The sequence below is a fragment of the Platichthys flesus genome, chromosome 18, assembly GCF_949316205.1.
Source record: "Platichthys flesus chromosome 18, fPlaFle2.1, whole genome shotgun sequence".
Classification (NCBI taxonomy): Eukaryota; Metazoa; Chordata; class Actinopteri; order Pleuronectiformes; family Pleuronectidae; genus Platichthys; species Platichthys flesus.
In genome coordinates, this window is record NC_084962.1 from 9107959 (window position 1) to 9131865 (window position 23907).

The window sequence follows — 23907 nt, forward strand, 5'->3', positions numbered from 1 at the left end:
GTCACACCGTGTTCCCTCTTGAGATATCAAGGCAAGAAGGTGGAAAGAAATTAATTTGCCCAAACACTGATTCTCTGCTAAAAATGGACGGGAGTAGAGATTTTTTTTAATAAACAAATGGAGGGAAGAAATATAAATTGTAATGAGATTTCTGAATCACTTTGGGTCTGTTCTGGCACAAATGCAGATATCATTATCTCTTTTAAAAAATGGTGCATGGGACTTGCTGAAAAAAACCTGCAAACATATTTATCTCTGGTAAGTTATCAGATTTACGCCTGGCCAGTGCAAACATGGGCTCTGCAAGCACAGCATCATTTATTACTAAAACACACCACCTCAGATGGTTGACAGAAAAATCATTGCACCACACAAACGCAACTTGTGTAGATTGTGTTTCCGAGCCTCAATTCCTTGAGGGTGCAGTGTGGAACAAACATGAAATTATATTATTCATTGCAAACACAACTGTCAGGCTACGCTCGCTAATTCTGAGCTGAACTAAGATGGATTTAGCATTGCAACAAAAAAAAAAAAAAAAAAGGTTCCCTCATGGCAGCGCAGTGTGCCAACGCAATTACAAACTGTAAAGCTGCAGTGTTAACGGAGTTAGTGCGATGGCCGAGACGTCTCACACAAGGCCATCGAGGGAAAACAGAAAATCAAAAGCCAGAACATAACTGCAAGAGCCAGAATACGAATGCAACGCTGCTAGATGTATCATTGTCAACATCCATTCTCCCCTACTTTTGTATTTGTTGTGTTTCAGTTGTGTTGTAACTTTGCAGTTGTGTTTTCCACGAAGTCTCAACCACATTAAGCTAGTTTTCAAACTATCCAAATATGGTGTCACACTTCCTGCTGCTAATATAAAAATATTTAAACCAAATCCAGTTGCCATGAGCCGGGGAAACAGAAAAGCGGCAGAGACAGAGGAAGGTACACATCGATTTCCAAAGAGAGCAAATGTAACTATGTCATCCATCAATGCTGTGTGACTGTCAGCGGTGGAGTTTACTCTCTCATAGCAGGGAAAACAGAAGCTATGCTTTCTCTTCCTCTCTGTGGGGTTCCCTTCCACTCCTCTGACTGAGCATCTGACAGAGAGCAGAAAACAGAAGCACTTCGTGGAAACCACAGAGCTCACTCATCCGACAGCCCCTGACGGAATCTCAGTGATTTCTGTTTGGCCCACGAAAGCTCATTCACGGCCTAAAAAAAGTGCAGATGTTGACAGACGATGGATCGAGACATAGATTGGCAATAAGAAAGGATTTAACTGCCCCGTGGTACAAAGCTGAATTTAATTCATCTGAGAAGCGTCAAAAAGGGCCTGACCATCACCAATGACTCAACGATTGTTGGACCAGGAGCCAACGTTTCAGGCTCTAACAACTCGTGTTCTGGCTGTAACAAAAGCTCCTTTCTAAACGAGTTCTGTGCGGCAAACGTGAGCGATGCAGCTGTAGGTTAAAGAGAGAAAAGACCAACAAATCAGCAGGCAGGAGCGCAAGTACCCTGACAGTTATTCTACCTGTTTGATGCCAAGTCTGTAGGCAACAATGCGGTCCACAGCGTTGGGGTTCATCTGGGTCCACTGGAGCTTGAAGCCGTAGATTCGGGGCCTGTTCTGCCACAGAGGGCTGTAGGTGTCATAGTAGAACTCAGGGGCGAAGGCCTTTCCTGAAGAGAGAAAAACAGCGATAATGAGACAAAATGCTTCACTGTTAATTACCCGAAAGAGGATATGTATTCAACCGTCTATTGGTTTGTTGGTTGATGTTTGAAGCAGTATTACACCGAACAACTGAACCAATTCCCAAGAAATTCTGGTATAAGAGGTGACTAAAACTTTATTTAACATAAACAACAAAATTCTGAAGATTTCCTGCAGAATACCACATGGATCTTGATGAAAAAAAGTGTGTGGAATTTGGTACAGATCCAAATTACAATGTAGTGAATTTAAATGTGGGTTTCATTGTGGGACCTCAGCAGAGGTTACACTCAACAAAGTGCAATTCTAGTTGAAGATGAAAAACAAAAATAAATTTGAATTTCAGGCAGTGTAACAAATCTTTTAAACTCCACATCCCTAGTTTCTAACTTTGTTTTTTCTTAAAAAAGTATCTAGCCTCAAAACTAAAGCCAAGATAAACCTTAAACAGGATTTGATTTTGAATTCCAGAGACATTCCTTCAGAGTCATAGAAGATACTGTTCAATATCTTTTAATCCTTTTTTTAATCAGTGAACTTAACTTAATGTGTAAACTTTATGATTGTTTAAAAACTGACATTGGTATCTGATATATATATTACATATTATAACTTCTGAGGGTAGAATTACAGCCCATCATAACAGTGTCACATTTCTTTGTATTTTTTGTAAATGAAAAGTAGGGTCAACTATTTTTTTGGGGGTGTTACTCTTTGATATTCTCTTCACCTCCTGATACCATCAATAAATTTAAGTCATCTGGAAAACATAAAATAGCAGGTGTGCATGCCTCTCGCAGGACTGTAAGAAAAAACGAATCAATGGTAAAGGGTGGGATGTTTCATTGGTAAAGTACAGCCTGCGCTTGATAGTCTATTCCAGGATTACCAACCCTATCTTTAGTGAACACAAAAGTATATCTTCTGAAAGGTCAGTGTAATTAGGACTGTATTTTTTATTAAGTAAAGCAGATGTGAATTCCCACTTTAGTCTCAGAATGCTGCTTGGCATTGCTGAAGAGCTCTGCTGTGTACACTGCACACAGTTCATGCATATACTCTTACAAACGTGTAAATTCTAGAATTTGTAAATGTAAACATGTAAATGATTCATTAGTTAATGTAGCGGGAATTATATTTATACCCGCTCCTTACGGTATCCCTGTTGCTGCTTTGACCCAGTTTCCCCCTGAGGATCATTAAAGTTTCATCTTAGGTTGTGTGGCACAGAATACATTCATGGCCGCCTAAAATCAAGGCATGTACTAGATTGTTGTTTGTCTCATAAATAAGTAATATATCCCGAGTGTCCAAACAATGCAATGGAAGAACCTATATCTGTGAGCTAGAATTCCCTGTATACTCCCCTCAACAGCTCAGTAAATATGTCATACAGCTGGATCTGAACTCAAACCTTTCTTTCAATAACACATTTTGCTTTGAATCTGTGAAGATTTATTTGCAACAGAGCTCTAGCTTGAAGGGTATAAATCTTTCACTTTTCAGCTCTGCAGTCACAGCATGCAGGTTGATTCCTGACAGAAAAAAATGGGGCTGGCAGAACATTGTAACGTAAACATCTAGAAACAAGCTAACAGGAATTTCCATCCATGCGAAGAACAGTATTTCACCTTCAATGAGGCTGCGTTTGTCGCCTCCCTGTTTGGGCTTATTTATTGAAGGATGACAATACCCAAGGCAAATTGATTGTTAATCTCCACGGGAAAGACAGCGGAGCAGCCATTGTTAGCTCAAACAAAAGCAGCACTAGGATTCCATGTGCACACACAGTAGCTGATGTATGTCAGCCAATTAGATAAACCTGTCAAGTTAGTTACTGCCATTGATGGATTATGACGGCATCCTGTTCCAGTGGCCTTCTTCTCCACTTCCAATTTATCACTTTTCAAAATCCCTTTTACTAAGGGAGACAATGGAAGAGACCTCAGCATCTACATATTGAGCCATAAACTGTATTTAAAGCTGGATGGTGACATAATTTTTCTGATGGACGCACTCCACCAATCACGAGTCAGTCTCAACTGTCAATCATGACGTGTCACCCATAGCATCAAATAATTAATTACAACTAAGCTTACAGGAAAAACGTGAAAACAACATGAAATGACAGCAACTTCTTTGAGGAAAAACAAACCTGACCTATACCTTGTCTTTTTTCTTTAGTTTAAAGTCCCATCAACTAACATTGATGAGGCTGGATTTATGGCCTATACTTTATATACCTTGACTATTTTGGAGCAGTCATGTCGTCCATGTTTTTTTGTAGTCTAGTTGGAACCGGTGAGATTTGGAATTGTGCAGCTACACAGTCGACCAACACCTCATAAGGCTTTTTGTGGCCTTTTCTTTGCAGGGAATTCACCATTTGAATGTCAGTGATTACCTAATTTGCAGGGGGCCCCATTACTTCTCATTGCTCAAGGCCATTGTGGTTTAAAGAAATACAAACAAGTCAGTGCATTGCTTCTCCTGTAGTTGAATGACGATGGGTGCAGCCAGACCTTTCTCCGGCCCTGACAAAGCACCGTGGACACAGGTCTGACACAGGTCTTACTAAGACTGGTATAATAAAAAGAAGGTAAATGGGAGTTGATGGAGGTAAACAGTTATAGTTTGGGTTTAATTTGTCCATATAACTGCACACAGCATCATTTTTTACAGGTGTAATATACTATGTAAGTGATAATCTATTTTTTTATTGTGAACAAATAGAATAAAACGAGCAAATCCAATGCTGTGATTCTACACGGGATATATAACTGTGTAAACGCTACATTATCTGTGTCATACATTACTTGTCTCTTTGAGCCCATTTCTCCCAGACCCCATATACACTGCAGCTTTGAATTACTAATGCTATAAAAAAATGTATTAATCCACAGTTAAAAATAGGCTCCAACAAATTCTCAATTTTTACAGATGAAAAGTACAGTGCTTGGAAAATCATTTAAGACAGAAGGAGTGAGAATGGTGACAAATGAACTTGGCACGACAGACGCCACTGACGAGGTTCAAAAGACGTAAAGTGTTTTCAATGGTTGACATGAAGACAAAAATAAGAATAAACCATCCTTCCCGTTTACAAATTAATCATATGCATAAAAGAAAAACATTGACAGAGCAGTCGGAATCGGCACATATGCTGCTTTATAATCATGCACCCTCGGTTGTTAAGTGATGAATACACAGTGCCTTGAGATAAAATCTACCATAAGGAAAAACAGTATGGGGCAAACACTGTGGAATTAGGAACGGAAAACAAAACAATTACCCACATTACACTGAAATGTATAATAATTTATATGCCCCCAAGTTAAGATATAAAAAACCCTATACATTTTAAACATAAATCATTACATTTTCAAATCCAAAGCAGTGAGGTACGGTGGCCGAGACGTCTCGCACAAGCTCATTAACAGAAAACACAGACGCAAAAGACACAACACAACAAAACCCACTGAAAATGAAAGGGGCTGGTCGAGTCATGGATGTTGGTCAAACCAGTCGCCCCTTGTCTTAGGGCAGTGTCACGACGACTAACCCCCCCCCCCCGAAAAAATGACAGCAGGAATAACCGCTGTCACCCACTTCCGTTGGGATTGTGTTTTCCACACAGAGCTTCCGCAGCTGGGTTGTGTCTGTTTCATTTGGCCCCTGACTGGCACGATCAATTCTCATAATCATCCGTGATAATAAGTCCAAATCAACACTGAGGGCGTTTTGTTCTGCATTTTGGACAATTAATCAGGTTAATGATGCTTCAGGCCGCTAACTGTAGATCACTTAGCGTTTACATGGATAAAGCTATTTAAAATACAATATTCCAGATCTAGGGGAAAGGAACTCATACATCAGCTAGACAAAATCATTCGGAGAGAAAATAACAAGTGGAAGGGAGACAAATACTGTTAATAATTAAGGAGTGTCATTTATTTTTTAAATCTTTTATCTTCATTTTGAGTTGAGAAATGCACCCGTAGACAAACCTGTTTGTGGTAGCTGAGGATGCTGTTTTAAAGGCTGCTCCATGTCTTGCTGAAAAGCTAATGCAACCAGAAAACCATATTTTCTAACAATAAAAAAAGCAAAGGATAATTAGTGTCTGCACTTCACTTGGCACTGTTTGGCAGTATAGAGGCAGCTGTGTTTACAACATACGGAACAGCGATCGTTACATAAGTCAGCCTGGCAGATAGTGTCAGTTTTGCTCATGCCGTGTACAACTGTACACCGAGGAAAAGGCTGTGATTTGAAGTATAGCAAAGGCGTTGAGGTTTAATTAAACTGACTTCTACCCAATGTGTGTTTTTACAAATTGTCCTATAAAGAATTCGATGTAGACTAATTTTTAAAAACACATCACTCTAGGACAGGATAGTACTTTCACACGTTGTGCCTTTAAAAATCATAAAATCCTAGAATCAGTGAACTTAAGTGTTTCCTGCACAGTCGCATGTCTTGTTTGGAGAAAAGGAATTTAAAAAAACACATTCACAGCAAAAGGCGGGGACATTGTCGCAAATTCACTGGCGAATCGTTGTCTATTCAAATGCACAATTTAATTAAGCAAAATGGTCCATCGCTCCTAATAAAAGGTTACGTCTGGTGAGGCACATTACCTAACCCACTTACACTGCCTGAAACCGATAACCCTGGGTGGGAGACATCAAACACAAAGTACACACGACTTAATTGATTTTTTTTTTTGAAATTCTGTTTATAACTGCAGAACCAATGCAATGATTCATAACAGCTCAGTGCAAAAGCCTCCAGGCAGGAGGCTGACCTTGTTTGCAGACTCCCTTTTTATTTTTTGTTTAAGGGTCTGCGAACATGTTTTCTTCTTCAGGAAAACACTTTGTCCCACCATATGGTAAGTGTTGCTATACGGTCCGGGGCGAATGTTTGATCTCGGCTTTTGTAGCAGAAGTGACGTTCACATATGGACGCACAGCTGGCCGAGACAAACTCACCACCGCACAAATAGCCCGGTGACTAAAGGGAGAAGGCATTAGAGACATTAGAGGACTCGCTGGTAATCGTGTGGTGGTGTCCTTCTGGGATGGAGAGTGAAATCTCTCTCTGTGGCTTTTCTCCTTTAAGGGGAATGTTGAACTCCTAATGAGAAACTTCCTAATCCATAGAACAAAAAAAGAATAAAAAGATTTCTAATGGCGGGTATTGATGTTATGTCTTCAACCTGTGTTGCTTCTGATTGTATCCTTCATGGTCAGAGCTCACTGAGGGCTGCTCTACACCCACTGTTCTATTGTTCTGATATGAAATGAGCAGAACCCGCCAAAACAAGTCAGGAAATTAATATAAAAGAGAAAATTGCAGGAGACAGAGTAGATTGTGTCTGTCCTTCAAGCCTGACAGACTCTCAGTCTGAGCACAGATGACATTATTCATATGCTGCCTTTTTACTCTGACCATGTAATCTCAGTCATTACTACCTACAGGATCCATCAATATCACCATGTCTCTTTGAGCTTAGGAAAGAATTCAACATCATTCTCCATTTACTGCAGCGCTGAAGTTAAACCCATGTGACCTGGGTATAGACAATGAAGGCACACAGCCGAAATGCTGAAAACCACGTCTGAGACAGAATTATTCATTCATTATTCAAGTCCCTTAAATTACAACGGAGTTTGGGTGACACTTAAAAGGAAATAAAAATATCCAAGATTTCAAGAATAAAGTCACAATATTACAAGAATGATGTTATATAATAAAGTCCTAATTTCAGGCTATGTGTCATTTGACAATATCAGAAGATCAGCCTGTTTCCTGTGTTAAAATTAGGAATGTGCAGCGTCTTGTTAAGTTATACTTTCGTTTTCGCATATAAAATACTTGACTCATCTGCTCCACATCATCACAAGTATCAGGATTTTGAAAAAGTAACTGAGTCTATTTTGGAAGAAACACCCACACAGACTTGAAGGAAATGTATTTTTTTGTGGAGGGGGAAATGTTTGATAGTCGTTGTCTTTAAGGCTACCATTGATACATCTGCATAATATTCAAGAAGGTTTTGCAGTTTCTAAAGAAACAATGAGAATGGTTCAAGAGTTTGGATCCAGTAACTACGCTTTGCTTTATATCTCTTTAAATTATGACTTTATTTTGTAATACTACGGCCCTCCTTTCAATTACAACTTTATTCTTCCAAATCTCAGGAGTCTTTCATTTGAGATAATGTGCGTTAAAATGATGTGATTTTGAAGTTAAGATTATTTCATTACTGTAATACAGATATTACTGTAATGATTGCATTACAAGATTTGCATGTTAAATAAACAAGTGGGATTGAATTTAGATCATATTGTGTTCTATTGGAACACTATTCCATTTAATAACTTTGTCCTTGTTTGATTTTGACAATGGCCTGGTAGCTTGAAACCTGAAGGCTACTTACTGTTTGTAGATATATTATTTCAATTATGAAACAGCCATTCTTCTAATTGTTATCTATGTTGTCGTCCACTAATTATATTGTTGATTAATTTGACTAATCTAGACTAGTGCAGGTGGTAAATCATCACATCCTGAGCACCAATTATGTATCTTTCCACCATTTTAAAACAAGAGCAGGAGCCCATGTAGACGATTGTGCTTAGTAAGTGAATGTAGAATCTATTAAGCTTTTTGTTTTCGCCAGAAGAGATGAATAAATGATAAAGATAAAAAATCACACCCAAAGCATCAAATTGTAGCAGCTCAAAAAAGTGTCTAGGGAGGTTATTTAAAACCCTCCACAAAGATTCAAACAAGCAGATAAAACAATAAAGAAATCAACATGACAAAATGACAAAAACATTACTCCAGATGATGATGGATAAAGTCATCAAGTAATACAAAAGACTGAATTCGGAGAGAAGCCATCCAAGTGGCCTTCAGAACAGAGAGTGTGAGTCACATGAAAGAAAAAACAATTCTCTCCTTGTATAGAAATATCTGATTGCAGCCAACTTCAGGCACCGAGTTCCAAAATATGATTTGTGCATCATTAGGAATATCGGTTAGAATAAAAATAGAAGCTGGAGCCTTACAAGCACATCATTACTCAGAATCTCAAAATAAATACAAAGAATATGTGAACATTGTCCCTGACAATTTTCTTCCTCTTCTAATTGATGACGGACTGCCAGAAAGAGGGATTATGTGAGAGAGAAATGAGAAATATCATTTGTACTTCCGTTGTGCATTTCTGAATTCCAGGAAAACTGTATGTTGTTCAGAAACATGTTCAGTGAGGGGGGGAGATGTCTGGACCAGCTTTGCAGTATCCGTTTGATATTAGTTTTAGTTTTATGTTGGTTGTTTGTTGAATGCATGAATATCTCCTCTCTGCTCCTTAAGTTTTGACTTTCTTATCTTCACAGCCCACACCTTTATGAGAGTGCCACATTTAAATGTTGAACGTCCCCTGTATTTTTCAGGTTTGGGTTATACAAGACCTTTGTTTCACCCTATCACTGCTTCCTCAGTGCACACTTGCAGCCTCAGGACAGGATGTAAAGTAAACTGCAGAGTCACTGCATCAGACAAGAATGAAAAAAGGAACAAAAACACAGCCTGAAGACCCAGAGATTTGGGAGAAGCATGAACAAAACAAACAAATAAAAAAATGACAAAAAAAAGAAAAGGAAACTCAGGGTTCCCATGACAGAGAGCATGAGCCAAAGCTCAGTGATACACATTACGTCCCTCGGAGGGGGTTTCTCCCCTGGCACAATTTAATGGCCAACTGTTTCCGCAGATGTCCCAATGGCTTGGCACATGGGCATCCATGCACATGCACACACATGCTCCCCTGGCGCACATCATTTCTGAGGCTTCATTATATGTTGTCCTGAGAGTGGCCTCCTGCCTGACTTTGGTGTGTTTGCATGTGTCTGTCGGCATGGTAACATGTATGTTTTCCACGCCGTGTTTACTGAGCCTGCGAGTTCAATCAAGTCACTTTGGCTTCGGGCCAGAAGTGTGGACTGATATGTTTATTTTGGAGATGTCAGGGAGAGAGAGTGGTGAAGAGATTTCCACTGGGGCGTCTACCTGTCTTTACTCGGTAAAGTGAGCAAACAGAGATACCACCTTAATGTAAGAGCCACGACAAATATTTAATGAGCTTCATCTGGAAGTGGGCTCACGAGTCATAGAGGAGCCTGCAACCTGCCGCTCCAGCACATGATTTATTTCAACCACACTACAGAACATTGTGGATCTCACACTGTGGCTGGTGGGTTTCAGGATCAAACTCAAAAAAATCTTGGAGAATAAGAGCTGGAGCTAGGGGAATAGGGCGAGCCAGATTTCATAGATGATGGGAGGAACCAAAGTAGATTTTCTGCACCATGCTCATGCACTCAGGGGGCTTACTAAAAGAGCCTCCATACCTTTGGCAACCACTGAGTCCAGATGGTGGGAATCTGGAGCATTGGGAGGGAAGAATGGAGCGGTGGCGGGAGAGATGGGGAAGGAGGGATGGAGGATGAAAGGGAAAGAAGGGGAGTGGAGGGTGAGCAATAGCAGGCAAAACCCCTGCTCTGTTGAGAAAAACAAATGGCCAGAGGGTGCTATCTGCTTCTGTCTCCGTTCTGATTTATGACACACAGGAAGAAGGGGAAAGGCGTTTTTAAATGAGAGGGATGACGAATGAGGGGAAGACAACGTGGACAAAGAGAAAGTAAGCTGATCGTAAAAATCGAGCGGAGAAAAGGTATGATTAGAAGACAGCAATAGATAGAGAGAAATGGACAGTATCGAGGAGGAGAGCGACCTAAGTGGCAGAGGATCAAAGTGACAAACACTCCTCCTGTGACCCTGCAGCTCCTGTCTCTAATGGGAGGTCTGGGAGATTGAAACCTTGGCCAGAGTTCCTGCGGTCACAGAGTGTGGCCAAACTAATTTGGTCCTGTCATAACAACCAAGCAGGAGATGGACACTTGGTGCCGGCGAAAAAAACACTCCCAAAACAGAGGCAATCTAAAAAAGGTAGAGGGAAGAGGCCAAGTGCGTGTTATCTGACAGAACGGCTTTTGTACTTTAGGGCAGAGAAAGAGCCGACATGACTGACACGTCCCGCTGATGTGTCGATTGTTATTTAGAGTGACAATCTATTTTGTTATTCTGTCAGTCTTCTTTTTATTTCATTCATTTCCTGTCATATACAAAGGCATCCCCACCCCAGAAGCACAGAACAATAAGGACCTTTGTATGTTTGTGGAGCCCAACTGTAGCTGTCTAACTGGGGAACTGGTTATAGACATGCAGTGAGAATGAATGGAAAACAACTTCAAAATGGAAGAAGTTGAGTAAAAGTCAGTTTTGTACACCACTGATGTGTGCATTACATCGTGGCCCCATCGGGACCAGACGAGGGTTTGGGTTTGGCTCGGTCACATAGGCAGGAAACTCTACTTGATCTTTTATGCTGCATGTGCCTGTCCTGCAATAAGCCCAATTAACAAAATGCCCGTCGGGTTCAGGTCAGGCTTGACTAATTCTCTTTGATCGAATTTTTATTTTTGTTCTTCTGCAAATATTTAGAGCTTTACTGCACAGTTGTGTCATTCACAGACACATTCTGACAGTCCAGCACTTTCTCTATCATACATAGAAGAGAAAAGAGAAGGTTTGTTAACATTTAAATTTGTTGTAATTGTATTTAAACCGTTTAATGAGAAGACTTTTTCGTTCTTTACACTTAAGCCATTTGGTTGGATTATAAGTCCTGCTCACAAAAAACTGCGCAAAAACTGTGTAAATTTAGTATACATTTGTTTAAGCTGCTCCAGGATCTGTTTGTTTCAAACTTGTCATCCAAGCTACACACACCATTGAGTTTTAAACAATGTTAGAGTGAAACATACTGTTTGACAATACAAAGAATAAAACATACATCCATCCACCACCTTGCTTGTCCAAGTTAATAAGCTAAGCAGCCGAAAAAGGGTTTCACGTTGTTCGAATGAAAACTGATTCGACTCCTTTTTTCCTCAAAGTTACAAAACTAGGACAACAATTGCCCCAGTTTGAAAAACAGGAACAAGACAGATTGTTTTTTTTTCCACATCTTCAAACGGATCAGTCTTTTTTACAATATATCCTGGATGTTTTTATCAAATGCATTTCAATCCTTTCAGAGGATTCTTGTTATAAAAGTTAGAAATTAAAACGGGAGCTGGTGACAGCATTTTCAAACAACCCACAGAGCTAAAGTTAGCTTAATTCTCTAGGTAGCTGCCGCTGTCGTTGCATCAGCACTGGTCTTTACACAGGGGACTGCTGTTTGTTAACCACTTCAAACTAACAGTCAACATCTGTTTCTTTTAATCACAGATTGTATATATAACGATGGACGACACGTCTTCACTTCTTCCCACTATCCAAAAATGAAGCCAAAATACCTTAATATAAACACAGCCTTCACACAGAGTGATCGCGGGATGGAGCATCAAATAACTAATTTAAAACAGACTTACCAGAAATATTGAAACTTCAACACATACTGGGACATGGAAATTTGGGACATGGAAATTTGTTCCATGTGCACAAGTGCATGTGTACAATGTGATAAAAGTCAATTCAACAATAAGACAAGTCTTTACCTGTGACCTGGAAGGTGCATTTTCCTGCACCGGCCTCGTTGATGACATTACAGGTGTACTCCCCCCAGCCATCGCGGTTGAGGCTGCGGATCGTGTACTCCGTTTCATCCTTTTGGGCGTCGAAGGCTCCGGCGTGGAGCAGCCGGTTTGATAGAAGCCACTCGAATCTCAGCACACGGGAGGGGTGGGCTCGCAGCACCCTGCAGGTCATCACCACAGGTCTCCCGAGGCCCTGACGCATCTCGGTGTAAACCGGTTCCACTGTCGGCGGGTCTGCGCAAGAGACAGAAAGGCTCAGAAGAATTCAGCTAAAGTTTGACAGGGACAGAAAGGTCTCTCAAGGATGTCAATGCAATGGGAATATGGAAGGATGATGAAAAAAAGTCATTAAAGAGGGCATAAAAGAGAAGAGAGAAAAGAGTGAGTAGGAGGAAGATGCATTGAGTCCATACAAGCCAGACACTATTCAGACAAGGGCCCTTTCGGTCAGACTAGTTCGTCTGTAACCCCCTGAGGTATAATATTAACAGAGAAAAAGATCTGGAAGACAAAATGGACAGTCAGACTTCTACATCTAGAAGGATTAGGTGTGAGAAGAATAAAGACATTTATTTAAAAACATGGATACGTCATGAGAGTGAAAAGAAGGGACATGAGTTCGAGCGTGGTCTCAAAACTCGGACCTTAGACCAAAGAACACAACATGGTTTGAAAATCACAGCTTTTTCAATCACAAGTATTTGAATCATACAATGACAGAATGGGAGAGAGATATTTCAGAGGAGGCTCCAACATTAGGACATGAAGGTGTCCATTGAGCAGAGGGGAAAAAGTGAGATTTAAGCATATTGTAAGTCAACTTTAAACAATCACATCTGCATGAAATCAGTCATGCTTCACAGAAAATTGGTAACAGCATGATGAAGTGCATCTCTAGCTTTCAAAATGGAAAATGAATAACTTATTCCACTGTCTGACAGGCTTCACCTCTTCATTCTCAGATGTGAACTCAGGAGAATGTCTCTTCAATTGGGTCAGGACTTTCTCTGGAGGTTGCCTCTAAAACACATCAGAGGATTCTCTGCTCACAGCAACACGGAACTCTCCAGAGCGCTGAGGCGATTCTCCGTCGCCGAATCAATCCGTCACCATATTGATTCGGCGACGGAGATCACAGGTTTTTGTTTATAGCACACAAAGAAGCTCTTATCACCAAAAGCTCTCTTGACATCTTCATCGGTGTCTTCATCCTGGTGTGTTGTGTTCTCACAGCTGCTCACCTCGACATCCTCCGAAGTGTTTACTAGGAGTCCGCCAGGAGAAACTCTGCAGAAAGTTCAGAGGCTCTCACTCAGAGAGAGCTCCCTCAGAGTATAAGTGCTTTAGATAATGGTTCGGATGGATTGAATTTGGATATTTGTTAAATATTTGCTTGATTCATGTGCACGGGGAAAAATGCATCTTTAGCTCTTCTTTTTCTAGAGGACAAAATGGAAGTGCTTGCCTGTGAACGCACTGAGATTGGTTGCGAATAATTTCCCCATCTTAAGCATCTTTGCTCTTGACATGCTCACACAGATGCTTGACAAAAGTCACGGCAGGGCTTGAAAAACAACAGCGAACACTGGAGAGAAGAGGCAGAACGACACAGAGCCCCTTAATAGCCTGACATTTGCATAACTCCTCTCTGAGTAAAGGAGAGGCGGGGAGCTACAGCCAGGACTGGGGATGCTACTTTTTAAAATGTAATCTGTTACAGATCACTGATTACCTGATTGAATCTGCCACATAATCTTCCACATTATTCACACCAGATAATATAATATAATTACTGAGCCTTCTGAACTTGATAGGATATGCAATTAAACAAACTGTGTATTACAATTTACAGCAGATCAATTGGTTGCACAATTAACGTCATTATCTTCAACCTCAAGCAGCCATTTTCAAAAATATGGCGAGGATGCTCAAATAAATCTTTTACAGGAACGAGGAGTTGAATGATGAATGTGCTAACTGTGTTATTACAAGAGACAACTTGAATTATTTAAAGTTTTATTCTGTTGCACATATTAGAGTTAACCTCAGCTCAGGCTATAGAGCAGGGCAAGTCATCCAGAAGTGCAAAAGCAGAGATAAAACTAATACCTACATAAACCAGTGGGATTTAACTTGTTGCCCTCTATGCTAATTACCACACATCCTGCAATTCACACAGCAGCTACCATTAATTAATGACACACCATTTGATGAGATAAGGAGAAATATAATAAATCATCACACAGTGGGTGAAAGAAAAAATGAACTCAAATCTGCCAAGAGAAATTAAAAAAAAAAGTTTGTCAGCTGATAATGTTCACGAGGTGGAGAGTGAAGTGGCCTTAATCAGCGTAAAAACAAAACAGCAATCAGCTCCTCCTTCAAACAAGCCTTTCCTGGGCGCTCACCCAAACCCAGTGGCTTATCTGTGACTCCAAGAAACTCCCAATCTCTACTTATCACATTAAAATTGTAGGTTTGTTTGTGTCGGTGAATCACAGCCCGGCTCCACAGCCTCCCTGAGTGGCACTACACCACATTGCAGTAAGTGCATTTCTATTCACATACAGACAAAAATGAAGACATGGTCGGGGTCTGCAGCAAATGAAAAACAAATCAAATCTCTTCTGTAACAAAAGGATCCTTTAAACAAGGGCACATGCCGCTACCCTCCCTCCCCCCGTGCATCGTCCTGGGGAACAGCTGCCCAGCAAACATGGAGCGAAAGGAGCAAAAAGGTCGTCTGTAATATTCCCTGCGCGGCGCTCGCCATGGTTAGTGCAGCGTTCGAAAGGTGGGAGAGGGCTCGGAGTTGCTGTGAGTCACAGGCCGAGGGAAAACCCTGAGCAGTGGCTGAGAAGTAATCCATCATCAGTCGGCGGTGGATACGGTGACAATAAAGTGGAGGGAAGACAACATTTAGGAGCACAGAGGCCTTTTCCCCGGCAGTTCACGTGGGCTGCCATCTACAGGGAGGAGGGAGCTGAGGTGAATTTATGTGCATGCGTGCACCTGCATCTCTAAAATACCGCTTGACTGGTTTAGAGTAAACTTCAACTTGAGTCAAAATGGCTTTCACTTTTTCGTCCGTGCACTTCAGGTGAGTGCATCGAGAGAAAGACATGCAAGCCAGTGGGCAAAAGTCAAGAGTACAATTTACTGTAAAGTGTGTACGTGCTTGAAGCATGTATGGTTACCTGCAACATCTGAATGTTTATTTGGTCTTTCCTGTTTAGTCTTCTCTCACAGTATGCAAATCTTGGTGATGGAGGTGTAGTACATATAGGTGGGAAGCACCACACCAACATACAAACACTATGTTACAAGTAACACGTCATCATGGAAGTAAAACTGCCAGATATTTATAAGCAAAATGCATAATTTATCAAAATAATAGCACTTAGAGCAAAGAATACTAAAGGCACAATATAATGTTGAGGTAGTAAACTAGATGTCGAAATAATCAGTAAGAAATAATATAGGTGCTGTGGCCAAAACTAACAAATAAATTCTTGCTAATATAAAAAGGGACAAAGAAAAAAAAAAAAAAAATCAACACAGTAAAAGCCCACCTATAAAAGGAAGCCTGCGAGTTTTTTTAATGTGGCCATATTTCCGAGCGTGTATCAAGAGTGGAATTAGAGCTGTGTAAATGGACATTAAACAGATTTAATGAAGGCAGAGGGTAAACAAGGAGGGAGAAGGCAGTTTGCATAAAATGCTGAAAGGGGGAAACTAGAAATAAAAATAAGCCTGTCCCAAATAAAGTTCTGGTTTGCTTGGCACTGAGGTAAATAAAGACCACTGAGCATTAGATTGCTGCAACAGTGTGTCAATGGCATTAACTGCTCTAGCCGGCGGAGGGGGAGATATGTTTAACTACTTAATGTAGAGTTTAGTCCAGTCCCAAAAGATAAATCTCGGTTATAATGAGTTGATTCTAGGGAACAAGAAAATCATTTGCTCTTCTACACCCAGCTTTTTAATGGATTATTTCTTGCAAAATAATGCATAATTTCATTATTATGTAAATCTGAGAAGTTTGAAGGGGCAATCTCTCCTCGAGCGGAATAACTAACTACTAGACACATACAAAAGGCCTCATCTAGGGTAAGTGGTGAGAGGTCCAATAGGTCTACAACAATTGGTTATGTTTTCTCTTTTTTTATGTAGAATCTTTAGTAAAGTGAACACATTTTCTCTCTGAAATGTGGTGGAGTAGATGTATATGGCAGAATGAAAAGAAAATACACAACTAGAGGATGCTGTTTGAGTAATAAGCCTGATCGCTACTGGTATTAACATCCATCCTGGGATTCAAACACACATGCAAAGCGTGACCTACAGGTCTGACGGACATCTCCTGACATGCTGCATTTTCATTATGAATCAATCATTTCCAATGCAAGGTATGAACAGACTAACCTGTGATTCTATCAGGACGGATGTTAACACCAGGTCTGAACAGGGCCCTGTACACTGAGTTTCCACTGCCGATGCCTCGCGTGACAGCAGTTCTCCTTGTTCTCCACGTATTCACTGTCTGTTGACATGTGTCGGATTAACACGCGACAAAGCAGCACACCAGTCGGAAATATTTCGCATTTTGCTCACGACTGTGTTCAACAGCCGTGCGTGGGAGTGTAAAAGAAAAACAAAGGGCCTTGTTTTGAGATGCAAGCAAATGCATCCTTCAGGGAGAATTTCCTTTGTAGCATAACACGCTTCACCATTAAGTCTTGATAGAAGAAAAGACATTCATTAGGAAGTCTAACAGTTATAGACGGAATATAAAATGATAACCCTAATTCAACTGATTTATAATGAGTCCCTGTGTTGAATAATGTAGAGAAACACTGCTCCGCACCAACGCGCCCTCCTTCCCTCACGCAACAGCCGCAGCAATCAAACAATGAACTTAAGCACCGCCTGCATTACCATACAGTTATTAAAACTTGGGGAGAATTTATGAACATAAATATACCATTAATGATAATCAATGTGGACTCTTTCGGGCGAGGAGTAGCCCTGTGATCCGCTAATGGGTTTAGCTCAGCCATTGACCAAGTTATGAATTATTCTGTCCAAACCGTGTGAAGTCTCGTGTTTACAACCTGCATATCCGCTGACCTTTCCTGGTGTGGGTCTGATGCAGCTGGTCAATTCAATATTGTTCCATAAAAAAGGGTTATTAAAAATTCCATCCCCAAATGTGGTGTGTGCTAGCTCCGCCGCAATGCAAAAGATTAATTTGCTGGCGTTAGGCTAATGTGAATCGCTCTAATATGATTCACATTAAAGCGGGCCTCAGGGGCCAGCATTGCGGGGCCTTCTTGATGCAGGAAGGAAAAATTAATTAAAAACAATCATCGTGTAATTCTGCTCATCACTTTTGCCCAGACGGTAGCTCTTTATCCCGGTGTGTCTTTTTGATGTATGTCAGATAGCAAGGCCCCCCCCCCCCCCGCTCAGGGGGACAATCGCATGGTTGCATCAGGCAGGTGTCATGGACGTTGTGAGCGGGAGCAGAAGGATTCTGGGCTAAAAGATTCCTGTGCATCTGTGCCGAAGTAGAGCTTGATAACTCTCACTGTGACAGACAGTGGTATCTAGGACAGGACACCACTCTCAGCCTCCGTCTTCCCTCTCTCTCCCTCTGTTTCTTCACTTCCTCTCTCAAGCCCCTGGACCATGCCAAGTCAGTTTGACTAAGAACATTAGTGTGTCACAGCTTGGGATTTTGCCGTTTGCAATTCTATTAGTGTGACAATTCTAAAGGCGAACGTCTGCCATTCCCCTATACCTCTCCTCGTGGCGTTGCCTCTGCCAGCCAACAGATGCAGGTTTTTACATATCAAAGCTGTTGACTTGCCAGAGTCGTTCCTTCACGCCGCTAATGCTCTTTGCTTCAGAGGACTGTACCTCAGTCCCTTGATCAAGTTACTAAACGCGGCTTTGCACATGGCTCACCACCAAAGGCGGGTTGCTCATGCTGGGACCTGGAAATGGAGGCGAGAAAAAGCATCTCAGAGGGATTGGCTTGTGCTTACACACCATGAGACAGGCCAAAAGAGAAATAAGGCAGGGGGGCATACCGACAGGCACGCGGCGCAAACAACAAACGAAGGGCTGGCTTGTGTTAATAAAGTAAATTCTCTCGCTGAAAAAGACGAGCAAAGGTCTGTGTGCTTGGCAAACACAACAGAGTCAAGGTTGTGTTTGTGTGTGTTGGTGTGTACACACGGTGGACACATTTTCCCACTACACTCAAATTGAGTCAAAGCAATCTAGCAACTCAAGAGCAGATTGCTTGTGCTTTTTAAACTCGGGCTTTGATGCCAACTATTAATAAGTAACTAGAGTCTGACGAGGAGAATTGGCTCTGATGTGAGAACATGGCAGAATGATTGATTTATCAATACCAAAGCCCTAATAAGCCTCTTCATTATGTGGTCGCCTTTGAAGATGAAGAACACATGAAAGTGCTGTATGACATCAAGAAAAGCAGCGCTTTATTACAATAATTCTACATAATCAGAAATAAGAGCCTTCTTCTGAATAAATTGTGTTGAAAGGAAGAGACAGAGTTTCTCCCTCAGTGTCTTGTTCCGTGTGTGTCATCCTATGATGCAACTAAGCGCCAAAGGAAATCTACTTCAGGAAAGATTAGGTGTGTCGTCCACCTGAAAGCCCTATCTTATTCTCTCCCTGTCCTTCGCTTTCAGAGGCCTGTCGTCTCCGTGTGGGTGTCACCTACAACTCTCTCTCCCTGTAAGTGACCCTTGTCCACTGTCACTGAACCTGAGGTGGAGGGGGCAGCGGAGGGAAAGAGAAGACGTGACCTTTTCTGCTTTCATGTCGGAGGAGATAAATCTTGCCAGAAAGTGGTCATGGTATTGACCTTCCCTATGAAACATGCCATTCAAAGGTTCATGAGAATCAGGCGATTGCTTCTGAAAAGATACAGTCTTCTGGTTTTTACTATGGATGTATATCATTCTTGATTTAACTGGGGCAGAATGAAAGGATATATTGAATTTTAAACCCTAGGCTTTTGATTTGTTTTTTACTATTCATCGTAGCTATTTAAGGCCACCTGAATTTATAGTCTGGAGGTCTTGTTCCTCCTCTCTTCCCCGGAGATCATCTGTCAGACCAGACAAGCAGGCGGCTGCTGATTGAAGTGAAACAGTTTTTCTTCGCCCTTTTTCTTGTTATTCTTGTTTGTTTCTGCCTTGTCATCTTTACAGCGAGTCTTCATCCTTGTTTTCAGACTGAGAGGGAACTTTGCATCAGTCCTCTTGGCATCTCCCCTCCTTGCCACATTTACCCATGTCCACCGGATGCTGCCGCATTGCATTCAAGTCGTGCCACGGCTCTGTCACACTTCTGCTGGGGATCACATTTCCTTTCTTCAGCAGCCACCTTTTCAAATACCTCTTTGAGTTGTTCTTGAAGCGGTATTTGTTGTGTTTATGTAAAATTGTGGGCATATATTATAGAGAGTGGTGGCTTATGTTCAGCAGTCTTAGCACTCCTCCTTACAGCACATGTATGATGATGTGGAAATAGTTTGTGGCTTTACCTTACAGATTTAAATTTCCTGCCAAATGCAGTTCTGCTTAAAGACCAAATGCAACATATGCGTCTATACCTAAGACCGGGTGCGATGTGTGCATGCTTCTCCTTATAGGGCATCTCGTAAATAATTTCATAGTTTTGAGACACATGACTGATGAAGTACATTTTGAGAAATGTAGTTTGTTTGTTTGTGTGCCATTTTCCTGCAAAGAAGAAGTAGCGTTTTAGATGATTGAAGCAGATCATAGCAGAGTCAATTGAGGAAAAGAAGATTCAGACCCACACAATGTCACTGCTGACCAAAACTTAAGTCTGTTGATATTTTAGATTTTTTTAAACGTTCATGAAGTTTGAGGAAAATGCAACGACTTACATTGAAAAGGCATCTCTCTTTAGGGGATCGAAACAGTTCTATCAAATGCCTAGGTTTTAAAATACAGTTTCATATGTGTCATAGCTGTTAATGGGTTAACATGGGTGAATACTAGGAGACGGGGAACAATTGCAATACTTCTCCATCACAGACTTTGAGAAAGAAGTGACAGACAAACAAGTTTTGTTATATAAGAGTGAACAGCCACAGTACACAGCAATGAAATGCATCATCAAGTATTAATGTCATGTCATCTCGCGATAAATATAGACGTTTTTTGTACACTAACAAATGACTTTCACTCTACAGAGACACAGTGTGAGCAGAAAGAGACCCGGTGCATAAAGATAATGAAGCAGAGAGAAGTGGAGCAGCATGACGAGAGAAAAAGAGTCGCGCTTCTTAGTCGTCCGTCTTACACGCTACAACGCTGTCAATGTGACCCGCAGCATATTTTTACGCTTCAAGTTTATTCCTATGAATGCAATTAGTGTTTCCAAAACGTATGTGACCTACAACACGGTACTGGGCCTGAGCGGAACCTGCACAGATGCAGAGGGAGAACTGGAACTGCTGCTGCTTACTAATGTGCCGCCCACGCTACACCTCTCTGTGTAGACACTGCTGCACCAGCCAGATTCCAATAGCAAATATATATTTTTGGGAAACCTGCGACATTTAGAGTCTGTTTTCTTAATAATCTTTTTCCGTGATGTCTCAATTCTGAGAAAATCCACAATACAAATCAACTGTATGTTTGTCCACCACCATAAAGCACTTACATGCTGCTTTTAGAATTTCTTAAATATTTTGATGTATAATGAAGTGAAACTATTTTATAATGTGGAAAATCTTTTTTGTTGACATTTTAATATTTTCATTTTCTATAAGAAAAAAACCTGTCAAGTCAAAAACGGCCCTTTATCTTGTGGAGATCTTGTTTAAATGCAAAACCCTAATTTCTCTCTGATTTGCAGATGAAGTTGTTACATGTTAATGCACCACAGTAAAACACATGTATATATATATTTTCATAAATGCTGCATAACTGTAGCTGCTGACTTAAAAGCTTTTGGACAGTTTGGACTTATTTGCCTTTACCGAGCTGTAATGATGGCGCCCTAAGACAAACGGTACATGCAGTACGTACCCCTGCTGCTCTCCAAACTGCAGCAGGAGCACGGTGACCTATTGCTGCTCCTGGCAGTAAACCACTCTCTGCTGAGGGGGGAGCAGAGGGCACAGCAGCATCATCCATTCTTTAACAGTTTTAAATGACTCAGGCAGCGATGTCATGTAGATGTGTTTGAATATTTCACATAGACTACAGGCAGCAGATATTTCTTTTTTGTTGTTTAAAAGTAGGGCCAAGCAGGGGACAAGTTCACCATGAGGATGCTGTGTGAATATACATCAGTGATTTAAACTGGTTTTAAGAAAAGCAATTAGTACCAGTTTTTTTTCGTTTTAATTCCTGCATCCAACAATTAGTTTCTATCCCGACACAGCGTCCTCGCACGAGGCAGCAGATCCGCAGAGAGTTGCTAATTAACGAAGGGCATCTTCCAGTCTAAATCCTTTGTTTACTTTTTAGTGTCAGCGCTGTTGCATAGCAAAGCTACTAACCTTTGATATGGGCTGTCATCTCTGCATAATCATAATCAATTCAGCCCAAAACTCAACAGCATTTTCTTCAAAGTGCATCAAAACTTCATTAATTCTCCTAATGCAGCACAGTGGGTAACAGCTAAGCTGAAACGTGAACACCATAGCAAAGAGTACAATAAATAACTCAGAGGGCAGATTTATGCGCTAATCCTCGCCAGTGAGAATAAATCAGGTTCTGCTCTTGATTCTGCTCAATCAAAATATAGGTAGTGGGAGTTTCAACTTTCTCGTGAATGAAAACTTCAGCTGAGCTGCAGCCACGATGCTGTTTTATCGGTCACACTTTAAAAGTTTCTTGATATTTCTCTGGAGTCTTCAGTTTGGCAAATTGAGTGATGTGGACACTTGAAACATGGCAGCCCGCATGCAGCATAGTAATTGCCACACATTTCAGCCGGTTCTTTCTAGATTATGGTAAATTGAGAAAGAAGAATTCATGGATTAACAAAGTAGGCCACAAGAAAAACAATGGAGCTGCGGTGACGCGACCCGGTTTTTCTATTTCTTGTTATCACTTGCCAGAGAATGCTAAGCACCCTACATGGATCGCTTTAATTTCCTTCCTATCCATCTCCCATTCTGTTTTGGGCACAGAGAAACGTCCCCGGCCCTTCAATGAGTGACAGCGCTTTGAATCGCTGACGTTCATTTGCAAATATTCCATTCATATCTCCATAAATGAATACAAAGTGAATACTTGTGGGAATAAATTAGCTGCTCTCTAATTAGCTGTTAAGCCAACTTTGAATGTCACATCTTAAAGGATGGGAAGTGGTTTTGCAGTAAGCGGCATTGGCAGGGGGTCCGAGGCCCGAAGATGTGGCGCACAGTCTCCGGGGGGTTCTGTGATGCGAGCGCGTGCACACTCAGACACGTGCTTCACACACATTGTGCTTCTATCTTTGTGAAGACAATCGTTGGCATGATACATTTTTCAGCCCCCTACCCTCACCAAACCCTCGCCCTAATAAAAAGCCTTATTTTAAGTCTCAATCAAATCAAAAATCCTTTATCCTGTGTGGTCTATAACTCTATGACTGGTCTTCACAGTTATAGAAGTATAAGTACACACACACACAAACATGTTGACAGATCCTAATAAGCGTGGACATCAGTATCTAGAGCTTTGAGCCTTTGTTAATATTAGTTCTGCTCAGTTCACACTCAGCAGATGAAGTCCTCCCCTCAGCGTAGGAGGTGGACTTGGAGCTGTTTCCTCTCAGACCTGACTGAGGGAACCAGGGGACTGGACTCATTTTACATCCTTCAGTGGGAATGAGATGAGCGCAGATGGGAAGAAATGGGAAGATACACTTGACGCTAGGATTAATCACACTGAATACAAAGAAAGTACATCTCAGTAACAATTGGCACATCCTACACACATGATATCACTCCTACAACATCCACACACACCCACATGCATACAGATATAACTACTCACATTGTACAATCAGCTCCACCTCGGCCTCTCTGGGTTTCACGTTGAAGCCATTGTACTGGCTGGTCTGGCAGCGGTACGAGCCCGTCATCTCCCTGGAGACATTAACAATACGCAGCACGCCATCGTAGCTCTCCATCTGCATGTTGCCGTCCGGCATCGGCGCCTCCTTATCTGCTCGCGACCACAGGATGATGGGCTTTGGCTTTCCTGAAACAAGGCACTCCAGCTCCACTGTGTCACCCTCGCGGGCCACCAGGGGGGACTTGCCCCGAGGGACTGTCAGGTTGGGGGGAACTAAGAAAGAGAAAAACAGAGGAGGGACTGATATGGGGCTCTAGAAAGTCAGCGGGCGGGGTAAGAGGAAATGGTCGACTGCGAGGGAGAAGTGGCGTGGAGGGTAGATGGGGGAGGGGGAGCGAATGAGCATCCAAGTTGCAATGGGCAA

General features: G+C 41.5%; 1 protein-coding gene across 1 annotated transcript in view; it reads right to left on the reverse strand.

The window, feature by feature from the left end:
* LOC133973915 (MAM domain-containing glycosylphosphatidylinositol anchor protein 2-like) overlaps nucleotides 1-23907 on the reverse strand; it is a 78553-nt gene that overhangs the window by 30218 nt on the left and 24428 nt on the right. Inside the window, exons 5-7 of the mRNA XM_062411990.1 lie at nucleotides 23463-23756; nucleotides 12358-12630; nucleotides 1535-1683 (exon numbers count right to left, since the gene is read on the reverse strand). Coding sequence (XP_062267974.1) covers nucleotides 1535-1683; nucleotides 12358-12630; nucleotides 23463-23756 — 716 coding nt within the window. The remainder of the gene's footprint in view (nucleotides 1-1534; nucleotides 1684-12357; nucleotides 12631-23462; nucleotides 23757-23907) is intronic.